This window comes from Amblyraja radiata, chromosome 5, assembly GCF_010909765.2.
Source record: "Amblyraja radiata isolate CabotCenter1 chromosome 5, sAmbRad1.1.pri, whole genome shotgun sequence".
In the NCBI taxonomy this organism is placed as follows: Eukaryota; Metazoa; Chordata; class Chondrichthyes; order Rajiformes; family Rajidae; genus Amblyraja; species Amblyraja radiata.
The window spans coordinates 110,218,941-110,236,384 of record NC_045960.1 but is presented as its reverse complement, the minus strand read 5'-3'; the positions used below and the strand labels follow the sequence as shown (position 1 = coordinate 110,236,384).

The window sequence follows — 17,444 nt, the reverse complement described above, 5'->3', positions numbered from 1 at the left end:
TAATCAAGAATCTATCAAAGGGCATTTAGTTATGCTGCTCCCTTCGCATCGAACCAGCTGCAGAATGAACTGAAACTTAAGGAGCTGGTTTCTATAAACAGATTTAAATCCCTTCTTAATGATGTTGAAGCGGGCTCTTCTGTCTGTACATGCTTTGTTTGATGATGTTCTGACTGTGACTCTATTTATATGTTTTCTGTTGTTTTTAAATTATTGTCTGTAACTGTGGAACTGTGCTGCTGCCTGTCTTGGCCAGGACTCTCTTGTAAAAGAGATTTTTAATCTCAATGAGACTTATCCTGTTTAAATAAAGGTTAAATAAAAATAAAATTACGCTTATTCCAAAAAAAAGATAAAGATTTAGAAGATCCGGGCTCGTACAGAGCTATATCACTTTTAAATACAGATCAGAAAATTTTAGCAAAGATTTTAGCAAGAAGATTAAGCAAATATATTAGTAAATTGATAAACCCTGATCAAACGGGGTTTATACCTAAAAGATACTCATTTAATAATCTGAGACGCCTGTTTAATATAATGTACTCGCATAAAGTAGAGGAAGAAGATATATCAATTATTTCTTTGGATGCAGAGAAAGCATTTGATCAGGTAGAGTGGCAATACTTATATAAAGTACTGCAAAAATTTAATATGGGAGAGAATTTTATAACATGGGTAAAATTATTATATGATAAACCAATGGCAAGAATTTTAACTAATAACATGTTATCTCAAAAATTTCAACTATCAAGGGGTAATAGGCAGGGATGTGCACTATCACCCCTGCTATTTGCCCTTATGATAGAACCCCTGGCTGAAAGTATAAGAATTCATCCGAATATTCAGGGCTATAATACCAGGGACTCAAAGAATAAAATCTCATTATATGCAGACGATATACTTTTATATATTACAAAGTCACAAACGAGCATACCAAATTTATTAAACTTAATAGAGGAATTTGGGTCTTTTTCTGGATATAGAATAAACTGGAATAAAAGTGAAATCATGACATTAAAACCTCAAGAACCTACACATTTATTGAAGTTCCTCTTTAAAATCGCAACAGAAAAATTTAAATACTTGGGTATTCAGATTACTAGAAAATACAAAGCATTATTCAATGCTAATTTTATACCTTTATTAAATAAACTTAATACGTTGATTAAATTTTGGAAAACACTTCCCTTATCATTATTAGGTAGAATAAATGCAATAAAAATGATCTTCCTACCACAATTACTATACCTATTTCAGTCTATACCAGTATATATACCAAAATATTTTTTTTTTAAATTAGACTCAAATATTACTAATTATATTTGGGACTATAGATCACATAGAATCACAAAAAAACACTTATGTAAACCAAAAGAGGTCGAGGGACTTTCACTTCCGAATTTTATGTATTATTACTGGGCAGTGCATATTAAGAATATGATTTATTGGTTGGATAGTTCTACCCAACAGACAGAATGGATAAAAATGGAGAAGGAGGATTGCCATCCTTGTAATATAGGAACGATCCTCTTCTCCCCAAAAAAACTGATTAACACAATATATAAGAAGAACCCAATTATATATGGTACAATAAGAATTTGGAAACAAATAAAGTTATCTTTAAAATTAAGAAATCTATCACTGTTAATGCCAATAGCGAATAACCCTTTATTTAAACCATCTCTTATTGATAAGACATATAACCAATGGGAAAGTCTCGGAATTAGAAGGATCGGGGATATGTACGAAATGGGAAACCTACTATAATTCCAACAATTACAATTAAAATTTAAATTGAAAAACAACCAATATTTTAAATATCTTCAGATTTGCGATTTCGTGAAAAAATATATACAAGGATATCAAAAAGTAACTCCTGACTTATTGGAAGAAGCAATGAATATTGAAGCTGACTCACAAAATGAATATCATATTTATATAATAGTATTCTAAATATAGACCTACCATCGACAGAGGTACTTAGAGAAGAGTGGGAACGGGAACTAATGATAAAAATTACGAAGGTTAAATGGGAAAAATACCTGATATATATTCACAAATGTTCAATTAATGTAAGACATAATCTAATTCAATTTAAAATTGTACATAGATTATATTATTCAAAAACAAGATTGAACAAATTTTATCCAAATATATCCGCCACTTGTGATAAATGTCTAGCCCAAAAGGCAACTATAACACACTCCTTAGTTTCCTGCATAAAACTTTAGATTTTGGAATGATATTTTTGAAATATTTACAAAATTGTTCAAGACAAGAATGGAACCTAATACTGAAATGATTATATTTGGCGTAATGGAAGATGGGAATAAATTGAACACATCTCAAAATCTATTCCTTAACTATGGTTTAATAATAGCAAAAAAATTAATTCTTAAATTTTGGAAGGGTACATCAATACCAACGCTTAAAATGTGGATTGGAAGTATGTTGGACACCGCTCATCTTGAGGAAATGCGATTCCTCCTAATGGATAAATCAGACCAATTCATAACGAGTTGGTCTCCATTCGTCGTTTTTTTGGAATCATATGGTGCAACACAATTGTAAAAAAATAACTGTTTCAGGACTGGACGAGGGTTGGTCAAGATTATAAATAATGATCTCCTTTTCTTTTTTATTTTATTTTCTTTTCTCTATTCTCTCTCTCAACTTTCTTCATTTACTCGTTTTCTTTTTTCACACACTATATTTCATATTTTTCTATCCTTTACTATCTAACTTCTTTTTCTTATTCTAATCCTTTTTCAATGTAACAAAAAAAAAAAAGAAGTTGTACATAAAATGTATTATGAAAATATATATTAGGCACTTTGGTGCCATATGACTGTACTTACTTCTAATAAAATAAAATATTAAAAATAAATAAAAATAAAAAGTAAAAAATCAATCTCCACCATACAAATATCAATCGACTTTGCCTCCACAGCCTTCTGTGGCAATGCAGATCTCGGTCGGCATGGGTGGGTTGTTCCTAAGGGCATGTTTCCGTGCTGTAAGACTCTATCTATTAGGTAAAACCAGCTCAAGCTGGGGGAATGTAGTACGTATTTTTTGTATTGACGTGCAGTTCTGAAGAAGGATCTCGATCCGAAACGTCACCGATTCCTTCGCTCCATAGATGCTGCCTCACCCGCTGAGTTTCTCCAGCATTTTTGTCTGACCTTGCAGTTCTGGTCACCACGTCACAGAAGGATGTCCTCCCCCTTTCGGGGAGGGTGCAGAAAAGGTTGACCAGAGGGCTGCCAGGATTAGCAGGCAAGCTTAGGTTCAGGTTTATTATGGTCATGTTTACCAAGGTACCAATTTGTTCCCCTGAATGGATAGAACGCAAAAAAAAAAAAAGCTTTTCACTGCACGCTACAGCTAAACAAAAAACTAAAACTAAAATGGTGAACACCTTTCGGTTTTGACTGGCGATATAGCAGGTATTGAGGGGGGTGGTTCTGTGTTGCCAGAACTAACTGTTGAGCCTTTCCGATAGGGTTGCCAACTTTCTCACTCCCAAATAAGGGACAAAAGGTCAAAATAAGGGATAAATTCACGACGGCAATTCGTTGACTGACTGGGCCGTGGCTGGGTGAATGATGAGTTGGCCCCGGGTGCGGGACTGCACGCAAAGCCCAGCCGGCGGGCCAGCTGAGGAGTTTTGGCCCGGGGGCCGCGTGACGTCGCGCGCAAAGTCCGGCGTCCCGTCCAACTCATGAACCGATGGGCTGGTGGTGGCGTCGGCGGTAAGCGAAGGTCCGAAGGTCGGACGGCTGGCCGGGCTGACGACCGATGGGGCCACGGGCGAGGCGCTGCTGCTGCTGCTGCTGCTGCTGCACTCCATGGGCTGCACTATGTCGGGACGGGTGTGGCGGGGGCCGGACGCGGCGCTCTGACCCAACAGTCCCCTCGACCCGAGTAGTAGCGGTCAAATACGGGACAAGAGCAGTCCCGCGCGGGACAAACCAATTTAACCCAACATAGGGATGTCCCGGCTAATATGGGAACACCTACTTCCCGAGGTGGCGTGGTCCTAACTCAAACGAAACACAAGCGAGGTGCCCACTAGATAACCCCTTGCATCGACACCATCAGTTTGTTTCATGTCCACTTGTTAACAAGTAGGTAGCTGATTATTACATATGGGGATCACTGGTCAGCGTGGACCTGGTGGGCCAAAGGACTACTTTCCATACTGTGTCTCTAAACTAACATTTCCCCAAAGATGTCGTCTCCAGATGTAGTCTGGGGGGGGGGGGGGGGGAGTCCAGAAACGGGGGCCACTGTGTAAGAATAAGGGGTAGGCCATTCAGAATGGAGAGGAGGAAACACTTTTTCACCCAGAGAGTTGTGAATCTGTGGAATTCTCTCGCTCAGAAGGCAGTGGAGGCCGATTCACTGGATTCTTTCAAGAGAGAGTTAGATAGGGCTCTTAAAGATAGCGGAGTTATGGGGAGAAGGCAGGAACATAGAAACTAAGTGCAGGAGGAGACCATTCGGCCCTTCGAGCCAGCACCGCCATTCATTGTGATCATGGCTGATCGTCCCCTATCAATAACCTTTGCCTGCCTTCTCCCCGTTTCCCTTGACTCCACTAGCCCCTAGAGCTCTATCTAACTCTCTCTTAAATCCATCCAGTGACTGGGAACGGGATACTGATTGTGGATGATCAGCCCATGATCACAGTGAATGGCGGTGCTGGGCTCGAAGGTCCGAATGGCCTACTCCTGCACCTATTGCCTATTGTCCAGGAAGACGGAAGGTTGCCCTGATCTCCCACATTGAGGTACCAAGGTCTAAGCGGAAGCTCAGAGGGGATAGAGCCTTTTCTGTTGCTGCTCCGGCACTCTGGAACACCTTGCCGCTGCACATCAGACTGGCCCCCTCACTGTCCATCTTCAAATCCTCCCTAAAAACACATTTTTATTCTTTGGCTTTCGACACTGGCTGAGGCATTGCTCCTGTTCTTAGTGCTTTTAATGTCTTTTAATTTTTAGTGTGTTTTTTATAGTCCTTCGTTTTACGGTTTTTTATGGTTTTTAATTGTTTGTAATAGCTTTTTGCCCATGAGTTCTCATGTACAGCACTTTGTGGCAACTGCAGTTGTTTAAAGTGCTTTATAAATAAAGTTATTATTATTATTATTATTATTATTATCTGGCAGGAGGGCCATTCGCCAAATGCCATTGGGACTACACCAAGTCTGAAGAGTAAAGTTGAAAGACTTCACCTGTTCTTGCATATCCTGCTGCTCAGCCATCTCGCCGAAGCCTCACCACCCAAAGCCACGGCACCAACTACTCACACAAAGCACTCAGAATGCCAACACAGCCACCCTCACAATGGGGGTTCCACCAAAGACCACCGCCTTCTAAACAACCACATCAAGTTCCGGATGGAACAGCTGGGCTTGTACACTCTGGAATTTAGAAGGATGAGAGGGCATCTCATTGAAACATATAAGATTATTGAGGGATTGGACGTGTCCAACCCCTCAATAATCTTATGTTTCAATAAGAATCCCTCTCATCCTTCTAAATTCCAGTGAATACAAGCCCAGCCGCTCCATCAGGCAGGAAACATGTTCCCGATGTTGACGGTGGAGACAGGTTCTCTGGATACTTTCAAGAGAGAGCTAGATAGGGCTCTTTAAAATAGCGGAGTCAGGGGATATGGAGAGAAGGCAGGAATGCGGAACTGATTGTGGATGATCAGCCATGATCACATTGAATGACGGTGCTGGCTCGAAGGGCCGAATGGCCTACTCCTACATGTATTGTGCCTTTAATTGCATCTCTTTGCCTTCTGCCATTCAGCCAACCCGCTATCCATGCTGGTATCTTCCCTTTAATACCATGGCCTCCCTGGCAGTCTGGCGTGCGGCAACTTATCGACGGCCTTCTGAAAATCTAGGTAAACAACATCTACAGCCTCCCCTTTGTCTGTCCTGCTATTAACTTCCTCAAAGAACTCCAGCTAGAGTCTTTAGCCCAGAACAAGGGAAATCAAGAACCAGAGGACATAGGTTTAAGGTGAAGGGGGAAGATTAAATAGGAACCACAGAGGCAACTTTTGTTTTTAGAAATCACACAAAAGGATAGAGAGGGGGTAGCTGTGGCAAGTACAATCGGAGCATTTAAGAGACATTTGGATAGGTGCAGGGATGGGACAGGTTTAGAGGGATATGGGCCTAGTGTAGCTGGGACATGTTAGGGCCACATGGTGAGACCACATCTGGAGTATTGTGTACAGTTTTGGTCTCCTAATTTGAGGAAGGACATCCTTGTAATTGAGGCAGTGCAGCGTAGGGTCACGAGATTGATCCCTGGGATGGCGGGACTGTCATGAGGAAAGATTGAAAAGACTGGGCTTGTATTCACTGGAGTTTAGAAGGATGAGGGGAGATCTTATAGAAACATGTAAAATTATAAAAGGACTGGACAAGCTAGATGCAGGAAAAATGTTCCCAATGTTGGGCGAGTCCAGAACCAGGGGCCACAGTTTTAGAATAAAGGGGAGGCCATTTAAGACCGAGGTGAGAAAAAACGTTTTCACCCAGAGAGTTGTGAATTTGTGGAATTCCCTGCCACAGAGGGCAGTGGAGGCCAAATCACTGAATGTATTTAAGAGAGAGTTGGATAGAGCTCTAGGGGCTAGTGGAATCAAGGGATATGGGGAGAAGGCAGGCACGGGTTATTGATTGGGGACGATCAGCCATGATCACAATGAATGGCGGTGCTGGCTCGAAGGGCCGAATGGCCTCCTCCTGCACCTATTTTCTAGGTTTCTATGTTGGCCTGTTTCCACGCTGTATCACTATGACTCTAGGAGGAGGAGTCCCAGTACCTGTTTTTCCAATAAATTGTTCTTCTCAGTTTCTGCATGTTCCACCATAGTCCTCATGTAATCTAATTGTTTCTCCAGCAGTAAGCAGCGGCCTTCAACAGTCGTCAGCTGTACAGCAAGTTCTGAATAAAGAATGAAAACCAGGCTTAGAACCAGTTAGCACCAGGTACAGTACAAGTTAGCAATGTGCGATGAGCGTTTGATGGCACTGGGCCTGTACTCGCTGGAGTTTAGAAGGATTATGAGTTGTGGGGGGCCTCATTGAAACTTATTGAATATTGAAAGGCATGGATAGAGTTTCGTGTTCGTTTTCTAGGTCTGCACAAATCTTGAGAGTCTTTCATTTACAACTGAAGTCTTTAATGCTTCACTCAATGCTGGCAGCAAGACAACTCAAAATGGCTTCACATACACTGTCTACAGATAGGAAAAACTATATACAAAACATCTCCCTTTGTCCTGTGCAGCGCCACCTGCTGCACGGGAGGAGCAACGGGTCCTCCCACCCCACCAAACATCACATAGAGCGGATGAGGGAAGATGTTTCTACTAGTGGGAGAGCCTAGGACCAGAGGCCATAGCCTTAGAATTAAAGGACATTACTTTAGAAAGGAGATGAGGAATTTCTTTAGTCAGAGGGTGGTGAATCTGTGGAATTTATTGCCACAGACGGCTGTGGAGGCCAAGTCATTTTTAAGGCGGAGATTGACAGATTAATTCAGTTTATATGCCTTATGAAGTCTCCAGTTTTCCAGAGGTTCAATCCTGACTATGGGTGCTGTCTGAACAGAGTTTGTGAGTTCTCCTTGTGACATTGGGCTCATCTCGGGGGGTGGGGGGGGGGACGAGTCAGCATACAGGGACGAGATACAGCGACTGTCACAGAGTGGTGTTCGGTAAATAACCTGACACTGAACACCACAAAGACAAAGGAGCTAATACTGGACTTCAGGAGGAAACAGGGACACAGACCCGGCCCTGCTCTGCATAAATGGGGCCTGTGTGCAAAGGGTGCAGACTTTCAAACACCTAGGAGTCCTCATATCCGAGGGCCTCTCCTGGTCGGCCAACACCACTGCAACCGTCAAGAGACCACAACAGAGACTCCACTTCCTGAGAGTGATCACACACACACACACCTCCAGGCTCAGAGAGTTTCTTCCTCTCTCTCTCCACCCATCTCTCCACCCATCTCTCCCCTTCTCCATCCATCTCCCCTCTCCATCCATCTCTCCCCTCTCTCCATCCACCTCTCCCTCTCTATCCATCTCTCTCTCTCTCTATCCATCTCTCTCTCTATCCATCTCTCTCTCTCTCTCCCCCCATCTCTCCCTCTCTCTCCCCCCATCTCTCCCTCTCTCCATCCATCTCTCCCCCCTCTCCATCCACCTCTCCCCCTCTCTCCATCCACCTCTCCCTCTCTATCCATCTCTCTCTCTCTCTCCCCCCATCTCTCCCTCTCTCTCCCCCCATCTCTCCCTTTCTCCATCCATCTCTCCCCCTCTCTCAATCCATCTCTCCCTCTATCCATCTCTCTCTCTCCCTCTATCCATCTCTCTCTCTCTCTATCCATCTCTCTCTATCTATATCCATCTCACCCCATCTCTATCTATATCTATAGTCGATACAGTGGGAGGTAACTTACAAAGGGTGGTGATTCTAGACTAATAACTACAGTATCACGGTTATACAGGTGGGGACAATCGTTCTACCCAATTACAATCATACGCAGCATGACACATCTTAGCCAATTACAATAGCATTAAACATCACATTAATATCACATGTTTTGCAGGAAAAATTATGTCACAGCAAGGATAATGAAACTTGACTAAATTATGTCAAAATAAAGAATTTCAAACTTCTCAGAATACTTAAACCATAGGCCTAAATATATCCCCAATTCTATACATTCTCACAAAGACGTGCAGTTTTGTAGGTCAAATGACGTCGGTAAAAAAAAAAATTTGTGCGGGACTCAGTGGGCCGAAGGGCTTGTTTCCACCCTGTATCTATCTCTAAAGTTTAAAGTCTAAATTCACCATTAGATTTTCCAGTCTCCTTGTTGACATCTTTCCTTTCTTGCTCCATGGTATTTCTGCACTGAACAGCTTCAAATCCCAGACGTTGCAATTTCTGCTCAGCCTCTGCCCGCTCCACCTCCAAAGAACGAATCTTCTCCTGAAGATTTTTTAAAGCAGAAACTATAGCTGGAAAAAGGAAAAAAAATTACTTGTATTGCGAGAAGAAACACATGTTCCAAGGTAACGACAGACATCTTTCAACTCTATGGGCCTGTGTCACTTGGGCGTTTTTTTCGGCGACTGTCATAGTCGTAGCAGGTCGACGAAAAAACGGTGACTAGACCCGCCCCCCACGACAATGTCTCTGACGCCAAGCTACCGACGACCATTAGGAAGTCCACCTACCACCACACCTACAACAACCTAGGTCCACCCGCGACAAGCTACGACAAGGTAAGACAATTCAGTTGCCGCTACCTATCGCCGGTTGACGTAGGTAGTCGCCAATGGAATTCACCAAAGTCCGCACCGGCGACAACCTACGTTATCCGTCGAAAAGTTTCGAACATTTCAAAATCCAACGGGGAACAGAAAAAAGGTACGACTCTTTGGGCGACTGAGAAGACCATGCAGGCGACCATGTGGCCAAAGCGTAGTCACCTGCAGTCGCCTAAAAAAATCGCCTAAGTGGGACAGGGGCATTAGGATCCTGAGGTGCAATATTTTCCAGAGAGACCGTGATGTGCAGAGCTTGCAGATGATACGAAAATAGGTGATGGGACAGGCAGTGTAGAGGAAAGTTAGTGCAGAAATAGCAGTGGATAAGTCTCCAGGTCCGGACAGGATATTCCCTAGGACATTGAGGGAAGTTAGTGTAGAAATAGCAGGGGCTATGACAGAAATATTTCAAATGTCATTAGAAACGGGAATAGTGCTGGAGGATTGGCGTACTGCGCATGTTGTTCCATTGTTTAAAAAGGGGTCTAAGAGTAAACCTAGCAATTATAGGCCTGTTAGTTTGACGTCAGTGGTGGGCAAATTAATGGAAAGAATACTTAGAGATAATATATATAAGCATCTGGATAAACAGGGTCTGATTAGGAACAGTCAACATGGATTTGTGCCTGGAAGGTCATGTTTGACTAATCTTCTTGAATTTTTTGAAGAGGTTACTCGGGAAATTGATGAGGGTAAAGCAGTGGATGTTGTATATATGGACTTCAGTAAGGCCTTTGACAAGGTGCCTCATGGAAGGTTGGTTAAGAAGGTTCAATTGTTGGGTATTAATGGCGGAGTAGCAAGATGGATTCAACAGTGGCTGAATGGGAGATGCCAGAGAGTAATGGTGGTGGCTGTTTGTCAGGTTGGAGGCCAGTGACTAGTGGGGTGCCACAGGGATCTGTGTTGGGTCCACTGTTGTTTGTCATGTACATCAATGATCTGGATGATGGTGTGGTAAATTGGATTAGTAAGTATGCAGATGATACTAAGATAGGTGGTGTTGTGGATAATGAAGTAGATTTTCAAAGTCTACAGAGAGATTTAGGCCATTTGAATAGAATAGAATAGAATACCTTTATTGTCATTCAGACCTTACGGTCTGAACGAAATTTCGTGCCTGCAGTCATACATACAATCATACAATAATAAACAACAATAAACACAAATTAACACCACCACAGTGTATCCTCCAAGCACCTCCTCACTGTGGTGGAGGCAAAAATCTTAGGGTTACTGTCTCTTCCCTCCTCTTCTCCCTCTGCGCTGAGGAGATTCCCCACCGGGCGATGGTACCAACAGTCCCGCGGCTCACCGAACCCCGCAAACGGGCCGGTTCAAACACCGCGGCCCGGGGGTGGTCGAAGCTGCCGCCCTCCAGTCCAGCACACGCAGCCGCTGACCCGCGGCTCAACCCAGGACTCAGGTCACCGCCTCAGAACGCCGTCCCAGCCACCGGAGCACCGTTCCAGCCCCGAGCCGGATCGCCCTCACGTGAGTACCGTTCTCCCTCGGGCTGGGCCACTCCGACGTGAGTGCCGTTCTCCCTCGGTCTGGGCCACTCCGACGTGAGTGCCGTTCTCCCTCGGGCTGGGCCACTCCGACGTGAGTGCCGTTCTCCCTCGGGCTGGGCCACTCCGACGTGAGTGCCGTTCTCCCTCGGGCTGGGCCACTCCGACGGGCCACAGCCCCTCACGGGAAAGTCTCTCAGCCCCTCGCCAGGCCGCTCTCACGAGAGCGCAGTTCCAGCCCCGGGCTGGGCCACCCTCACGGGAGCTCAGGGCGAGTCCTGTCAGCTGCCTCCAGAGTCCCGAGGTCGCCAGCTCCGCCATTAGGCCTCAGTGTAGACGGAGGCAGAGAAGGGGGATACGACAAAAAGGTCGTATTCCCCCGTAGGGAGAGACAGCAAGCCCCGTTTCACCCCCCCACCCCCACCCCACATAAACACGACCTAAAAACCAAAAACGTAACTAGACAAAACGAAAAAATACAACACAAAAAAGTAAAAGACAAACGGACTGCAGGCGAGCCGCAGCCGTTCCCGGCGCCGCCACTTCCGGAAGAGTGGGCTGAAAGATGGCAGATGGAGTTTAATGCTGATAAGTGTGAGGTGCTACATCTTGGCAGGACGAATCAAAATAGGACATACATGGTAAATGGTAGCGAATTGAGGAATGCAGTTGAACAGAGGGATCTAGGAATAACTATGCATAGTTCCCTGAAGGTGGAATCTCATGTAGATAGGGTGGTAAAGAAAGCTTTTGATGTGCTGGCCTTTATAAATCAGAGCATTGAGTATAGAAGTTGGGATGTAATGTTAAAATTGTACAAGGCATTGGTGAGGCCAATTCTGGAGTATGGTGTACAATTTTGGTTGCCTAATTATAGGAAGGATGTCAACAAAATAGAGAGAGTACAGAGGAGATTTACTAGAATGTTGCCTGGGTTTCAGCAACTAAGTTACAGAGAAAGGTTGAACAAGTTAGGTCTTTATTCTTTGGAGCGCAGAAGGTTAAGGGGGGGACTTGATAGAGGTCTTTAAAATGATGAGAGGGGTAGACAGAGTTGACGTGGATAAGCTTTTCCCATTGAGAGTAGGGAAGGTTCAAACAAGAGGACATGATTTGAGAATTAAGGGACAGAAGTTTAGGGGTAACATGAGGGGGAACTTCTTTACTCAGAGAGTGGTAGCTGTGTGGAATGAGCTTCCAGTGGAAGTGGTGGAGGCAGGTTCGCTTTTATCATTTAAAAATAAATTGGATAGGTATATGGATGGGAAAGGAATGGAGGGTTATGGTCTGAGTGCAGGTAGATGGGACTAGGGGAGAATAAGTGTTCGGCACGGACTTGAAGGGCCGAGATGGCCTGTTTCCGTGCTGTAATTGTTACCTTTGTTACTGTTGTTACTGACGTGCAATGACAATAAAAGATATATTATTATTATTATTATTATATGGTTATACGATTAAAGTAGGGACTCTGCAGAAGGACTTGGACAGGCTGGGAGAGTGGGCAGAGAAGTGGCAGATGGAATATAGTGTTGCAAAGTGTGGAGTCATGCATTTTGGTCGTAGGAATAAAGGCGTAGACTATTTTCTATGGGGAGAGAATCCAGAAATCAGAGGTGCAAAGGGACTTGGGAGTGCTGGTGCAGGATTCCCATAAAGTTAATTTGCAAGTTGAATCAGTAGTAGAGACAGCAAACTCAATGCTAGCATTTATTTCAAGAGGGCTTGTATATAAAAACAGGGATGTAATGCTGAGGTTCCAAAAGGTGCTTTTCAGGCCGCATTTTGAGCAATTTTGGGCCCCATATCTGAGGAAGGATGTGCGGGCTCTGGAGGGGGTCCAGAGGAGGTTTACAAGAATGATCCCAGGAATGAGTGGGTTCCTAACCGCTCTCCGGTGGGCGGCACGACTCACGTCGCAGCGGCCTCTGCAGTCCGTCTGTCTTTTTATTATTTTTTGTCTCATTTGAATGTAGTTTTTATTATATTTTTTGTGTATGTGTGTGGGACGGGGGGTGGGGGAAACTTTTAAAATCTATCCCCTGCAAGGAGAACCCGACCTTTTCTCTGTCGGGTCTCCGTTGTCGTTGGGGCCTAGCAACGTGGAGCGGCCTCCAGCAGGAACGACCTGGGGCTCCAGTCACGGAGCTGCGGACCTACTCACCATCGCGGAGCTGGCCGAGTCCGGAGCGGGAGGAGCTGTGGTGGCGCTTGGTTGCAACCCGACCCCGGGGATTCGGAGGCTTACCGCGGGTCTGGTGGACAGTGACACTGGGAGCTCGCGGGTCCCTGCTGGGAGACCGCTTTTCGGGGGCTTCCGCAACGGCGACTTCACCCGCCCGAGTTGCGGGGTTGAAGATTACCTGGAGCGGGGCCTTACATCACCGCCCGGCGCAGCTTCAACGGCTGCGGGACTTTGCTAGAGCCCGCCGGGGGCTCCAACACCAAGAACGGGAGCGTGGCCTTGCATCACCCGGCGTGGCGTTAATGGCCGCGGGACAATTACCATCGCCCGCCGGGGGCTTTGACTCTGACATCGGGGGGGGAGAGGGGAGTGCAGGGGAGAGATACGTTTTTGCCTTCCATCACAGCGAGGAGGAGATGCGCTGTGATGGATGTCTGTGTAAATTGTGTTGTGTCTTGGGTCTTTCTTGTGTGTATGACTGCAGAAACAACATTTCGTTTGAACCTCAATGGGGTTCAAATGACAAATAAATTGTTTTGTTGTTGTTGTTGTTAACAGATGATGAGCGTTTGACGGCACTGGGCCTGTTCTCGCTGGAGTTTAGAAGGATGAGGGGTGAACCTCATTGAAACTTACCGAGTGAAAGCCTTGGATAGGGTGGATGGGGAGGATGTTTCCACTTGTGGGAGAGTCTAGGACCAGATGCCGTAGCCTCAGAATTAAAGGACATTCCTTTAGGAAGGAGATGAGGAGGAATTTCTTTAGTCTTTGGTGAATCTGTGGAATTCATTGCCACAGAACGCTGTGGAGGCCAAGTCAATGGAAATTTTTAAGGCAGAGGTAGATAGATTTTTTTGATCAGCACAGGTGTCAAGAGTTACGGGGAGAAGGCAGGAGAATGGGGTTAGGAGGGAGAGATAGATGGGCCAAATGGCCTAATTCTGCTCCTATCATTTAAGGCCTTATGACCAAAATTGTCCCTAGTGTGTAGGGAGTGGATGAGACAGTGGGATCACATGGAACTAATGTAAATGGGTGATGGATGCCACTTTTCATTTCACTGCACATCTCGTATGTGTATGTGACGAATAAACTTGACTTGACTTGACAGTCGGTGTGGACTCGGTGGGCCGACGGGCCTGTTTCCATGCTGTATTTCTGAATTAAACCAAGTTATCAATTTCCCTCGGTTCAATAGACAAGAGACAATAGGTGCAGGAGTAGGCCATTTGGCCCTTCGAGCCAGCACCACCATTCAATGTGATCATGGCTGATCATCCCCAATCAGTACCCCGTTCCTGCCTTCTCCCCATATCCCCTGACACCACTATCTTTAAGAGCCCTATCTAGCTCTCTCTTGAAAGTGTCCAGAGAACCGCCCTCTGAGGCAGAGAATTCCACAGACTCACCACTCTCTTTGAGAAAAAGTGTTTCCTCGTCTCCGTTATAAATGGCTTATCCCTTATTCTTAAACTGTGTGGTCCCTGGTTCTGGACTCCCACAACATCGGGAACATGTTTCCTGCCTCTAGCGTGTCCAAACCCTTAACAATCGTATTCACAAATGTACCTTTGCTGTTGGCAGCAGTACTCAATGTCTCAGCTTCATCACGGTTTCTAGACCCACGGACAGGCACGTGACGAGACCCTGGCCTTGGCTTAACGTTGACAGGACTCAGCGGTATGTTCTCCAAGCTTGAAAGAGCGTAGAGATTTCCAAGAGAGCTACGTTTGGACGACGATTCCATAATCTACAGACGTGAAGAGACAAACTTAGGATAAAGGTAGACACAAAACGCTGAAGTATCTCAGTGGGACAGGCAGCTTCTCTGGAGAGAAGGAACGGGTGGCGTTTCCGGTCGAAACCCTTCTCCAGACTGATGTTAGGGGAGGGGGAGATACATAGATAAGGAAGTGTAAGGTGTGAAAACAGGACAAAGGGGAATGAAGATCCAGGAAAATGTAGAGTAGATCATTGTTAGCTGGGAGAAGTTAACAACAAAGCAAACAGAGATAAAATGTAGTCGGAGACAGTCAGATGGGCGGAGAACTGGGAAAGGGGAGGGGATGGAGAGAGAGAGAGAGAGAGAGAGAGGGAAAGCAAGGGTTACTTGAAGTTAGGGAGTTCAATGTTCATACTGCTGGGGTGTAAGCTGCCCAAGCAAAATATGAGATGGTGTACCTTTTTGTGCTGGGCCTCAGTCAGACAATGGAGGAGGCCCAGGACGGAAAAGTCAGTGTGGGAATGAGAGGGGAAGTTAAAGTGCTGAGCAACCGGGAGATCAGGAAGGTGGGGTGGTAGGGGTGTGTGTGTGTGTGTGTGTGTGGGGGTGGGGGGGGGGGGGGGGGGGGGGTCTTTATCTTCAACTGTGGACACCTTGACTGCATTGATGTGTAATTGTTTTCGACTTGGACAGCACGGAAACACTTTTCACTCGGTGCACGCGAAAATAGGATTCAAACTGAAACGCGTTTCGGAAAAGAGCTGCTGGTGCTGTGGTTTAAACGGAAGGCGGACACTAAATTGCTGGAGTAGCTCAGCCGGGACGGTCGTCAATCTCTGGAGAGAAGGAAACGGGCGGACGTTTCTGGGTCTTCGGGGAAAGTAAAATGTTGGACGAAAATCCACCCAGAGAAACTCACCCAGAGAAACGAAGCTGAGAGTTCCTGTTGGCGCTGCTGGTCATTAACCAACACGGGGGGGGGGAGATACAGAGTTTCTAACCCGAGCAGGCAGACGCTGGTGAGTGAGCAGAGACACACAGGGAGCGCCGTGTGTTTGGTCTCCACGGACGCTGCTTCCTGGATTTTGAATCTCCCTCCGCCCGCCCTGGCCCCGCCCCGCTGCCCCGCCATTGGCCGGCAAGCCCCAGCCTCTGCACCAATGAGGGACGGGAAACTGGACTCCGGCATCAATGATTGGACGGGGAGACCACCAGCCCCCACTGCTGATTGGATGCACTGCCAGACCTCTCCACCAATCAATGGCTCTGAGGCCGCTGATTGGATGGGAAGCCAGACCGCTGATTGGATGAGAAGCCAGACAGCTGATTGGATGAGAAGCCAGACAGCTGATTGGATGAGAAGCCAGATAGCTGATTGGATGAGAAGCCAGACTGCTGATTGGATGACAAGCCAGACCGCTGATTGGATGAGAAGCCAGACCGCTGATTGGATGGCAAGCCAGACCGCTGATTGGATGAGAAGCCAGACCGCTGATTGGATGACAAGCCAGACCGCTGATTGGATGGAAAGCCAGACCGCTGATTGGATGAGAAGCCAGACCGCTGATTGGATGGCAAGCCAGCTCCTGCATGGGGATTGGATAGGAGGCATCGCCTCTGCACCAATGAGGGACGGGACACCCACTCCAGCATCAATGATTGGACGGGAGGCCGAGCCCGTCACTAATTTATTGGTTTCGCGAGAGGTCCAAAAGGTCAAAGTGTGTGACCCACAGCGTCCTGGAGGACAAGCAAGCCTCCGGCATACACTCGTCACACCATGCAACACTTAAGAAGAAGGGTTTCGGCCCGAAACGTTGCCTATCTCCATCGCTCCATAGATGCTGCTGCACCCGCTGAGTTTCTCCAGCATTTTTGTGAACCAACACTCAAGGGCCTGTCCCACTTGGCGATTTTTTTCGGCGACTGTGGGTGTCATTGTCTGACGTATCAGGTCACCGAACAAATACGCGGCGTGACGGCGTATCGACGCGCGGTGGTTTTTCAAGTGTCGCAACATTTTTTTTGTTGCCGCTGGATTTTGAAATGTTCAAACCCTTTTGGCGACACTGATATAACACCGGCAGTGGCCGAAAAAATCGGCAAGTGGGACAGGCCCTTGAATTTCTTACCTGGAAAATACACCGTCACAAACACAGAAGTAAAAGCACACTTTGTAATTTTAAGATGATAACAAACTCAAATTCCGTTCATGTTTATTTAAAATGTTTCATCGTGCAATTTTGTCTTGGCCGCTTTGTCTCGTTTGCCTTGGAAAATAGTTGACGTTGCAGCTGCGGCTCGCCTGCAGTCTGCCTGTCTTTTTGTTTTCTTCTTTGTCTCATGTTGAGAGAATGGAGCGGCTGGGCTTGTACACTCTGTAGTTTAGAAGGATGAGAGAGTATCTCATTTAAACATGCAAGATTGTTAAGGGTTTGGACACGCTATAGTCAGGAAACATGTTCCCGATGTTGGGGGAGTCCAGAACCAGGGGCCACAGTTTAAGAATAAGGAGTAAGCCATTTAGAACGGAGACGAGGAGCCACTTTTTCTCACAGAGAGTGGTGAGCCTGTGGAATTCTCTGCCTCAGAGGGCGGTGGAGGCAGGTTCTCTGGATGCTTTCAAGAGAGAGCTAGATAGGGCTCTTAAA

At 46.0% G+C, this 17,444-nt stretch overlaps 1 protein-coding gene across 1 annotated transcript in view; it reads right to left on the bottom strand.

Annotated features, from left to right (window-relative positions):
* Positions 1-15,866, bottom strand: part of cep57l1 (centrosomal protein 57 like 1) — a 35,332-nt gene extending 19,466 nt beyond the window's left edge. Inside the window, exons 1-4 of the mRNA XM_033022095.1 lie at positions 15,713-15,866; positions 14,640-14,820; positions 8,898-9,065; positions 6,856-6,977 (exon numbers count right to left, since the gene is read on the bottom strand). Of these exons, the coding sequence (XP_032877986.1) occupies positions 6,856-6,977; positions 8,898-9,065; positions 14,640-14,817 (468 nt within the window). The 5' untranslated portion in view covers positions 14,818-14,820; positions 15,713-15,866. The remainder of the gene's footprint in view (positions 1-6,855; positions 6,978-8,897; positions 9,066-14,639; positions 14,821-15,712) is intronic.
* Between the last annotated feature and the right edge of the window lie 1,578 nt (positions 15,867-17,444).